At 50.3% G+C, this 1,793-nt stretch overlaps 2 protein-coding genes across 2 annotated transcripts in view; both read left to right on the top strand.

Moving 5' to 3' along the window:
* Positions 1 to 588, top strand: part of PAAF1 (proteasomal ATPase-associated factor 1) — a gene marked incomplete at its 5' end in the record, with an annotated part of 12,384 nt that extends 11,796 nt beyond the window's left edge. Inside the window, one exon of the mRNA XM_009072613.1 lies at positions 511 to 588. Within this exon, the coding sequence (XP_009070861.1) occupies positions 511 to 588 (78 nt within the window). The remainder of the gene's footprint in view (positions 1 to 510) is intronic.
* A 506-nt stretch (positions 589 to 1,094) lies between these two features.
* The window catches only part of DNAJB13 (DnaJ (Hsp40) homolog, subfamily B, member 13), a 3,847-nt gene continuing 3,148 nt past the window's right edge, over positions 1,095 to 1,793 (top strand). Inside the window, 3 exon segments of the mRNA XM_009072612.1 lie at positions 1,095 to 1,122; positions 1,125 to 1,155; positions 1,710 to 1,791. Coding sequence (XP_009070860.1) covers positions 1,095 to 1,122; positions 1,125 to 1,155; positions 1,710 to 1,791 — 141 coding nt within the window.

Raw genomic sequence — 1,793 nt, 5'->3', positions numbered from 1 at the left:
TACCTTCCCCCTGACACAGCTCCAGCCATTCCCTCGGGTCCTGTCACAGAGAGCAGAGATCAGTGCTGCCCCTGTATTGCTGCTTGTGAAGAAGTTGTATATAGTGATGAGATCTGACCTCAGTCTCTTCTCCAGGCTGAACAGACCAAGTGCCCTCAGCCAGTCCTCATGTGGCTTCCCCTCAAGGCCTTCCACCAACTTTGTTGCCCCCTTTGAACACTTTCCAGTAACTTAGTATCTTTGTTATATTGCTGTGCACACAATATTCAAGGTGAGGCAAGACCAGAGCAGAGCAGGGTTGCTCTGTCCCCACTAGAGCCCTTCTGTATTAACCAGCTTCCTAAGCTCCTGGTGAAACCTTGAACTGACCTTTAAAATCTGCTGTTCCAGGAGTCATTCCCTACCTCTTCCTTTGTAAAAGTCTAAAAGGAAAGCTCATCCCTGAGAATTTTACTTGGAACTGTCACTTGAGAAACACTGTAAATACTGCTTTTTCCCCCTCTTCTTCAGGTGGCTTCTTGGGAGAAGGAAATTTACACATGCTGCAGAGGTGGGATAGTGAGGAGGTACCAACTTTCTGACCTTTAAGTGTCTGAATGGGCCAAACAGTGAAGAAATGTGTGGGAATGTCTATTCCAAGCTGATTTTTCCTGAGATGTGTATGTATACGTTTGAGGCTGTTGTGATGACCAGGCTCTACACAGAGTGCTTTGATGACAATATTTCTTCCCATGACACAACTTGGATTATTTTTAATTTAGAGAGTATCTCATGTTAAAATGATGTTTGGATTTTTCAGTGCTGAAAACCCTGTTTTCAGGGGGAGAGAAAACACAGATAAATGTGGCATAGGGAGTGGTGAAAATGACTGTGTCACAGTATGGAGTGAAATAAAGCGGCTGCTTTTATAACACCTGTGTGGGGAAGGGATTTTGCGAGAAAACCTTGGGGTTTTAATAAAAAAGAGGTAAGGAGAGGGAGGGCTGGGAGAGGGCGGGGCAGAGCGCGTAGGTGCGTGGGCAGAACAAATGCTCCCGTGGTGCCGCGCGCGGCGCAGGCCAGAAGTGCGGCGGTAACCATAGCAGCAGGACGCCATGGGCCTGGACTACTATGTCACGCTGGAGGCGGCGCGCCCGCCGCCGACATCATCAGGGCGTGAGGAGACCCTTCCCGGGGCGCGGGACGGGGTCATGGGGGTCGGGGCGCCCCTGGGCATGACTGCACTTGGTGTCTTCCTGTGCCCCACGGTAGGGCTTGGGGGCTGTGAGGGGCAGTGCTCTGTCCTGGTCTCTTCAGAGGGGACACAGAGGTGCTCCGAGGGCTCATTCTGATGAATCTTATACTTGAAGGTGAATGTAGAATCCTGTCTGCTATTTATTCTATAATTTTTTACTAAGCCATGAAGAAGGGAGGCTACAAGAAAGATGGAGACTGTTTACAAAGGCCTGGAGTGACAAGACACAGGAGAATGTCTTCCCACTGTCAGAGGGAAGGGTTAGATGGGATATTGAGAAGAAACTCTTCCCTGTGAGGATGGTGAGGCACTGGCACAGGTTGCCCAGAGAAGATGTGACTGCCCCATCCCTGGAAGTACTCCAGGCCAGGCTGGAGAAACCTGGTCTAGTGGAAGGTATCCCTGCCCATGGCAGGGAGTGGGACTGGATGAGGTTTAATGTCCTTCCCAATCCAAACTCTCCTGTGATCCATAGTTACCGGAGACTGGCCTTGAAGTACCATCCCTTAAAATGCAAGGAGCCCTGGGCATCGAAAAGGTTCCTGCAGCTGGCTGAGGC

Source organism: Acanthisitta chloris, unplaced genomic scaffold (assembly GCF_000695815.1).
Source record: "Acanthisitta chloris isolate BGI_N310 unplaced genomic scaffold, ASM69581v1 scaffold12574, whole genome shotgun sequence".
NCBI lineage: Eukaryota > Metazoa > Chordata > Aves > Passeriformes > Acanthisittidae > Acanthisitta > Acanthisitta chloris.
The sequence above is the reverse complement of the archived record's forward strand: the minus strand, read 5'-3'. Positions and strand labels throughout refer to the sequence as shown.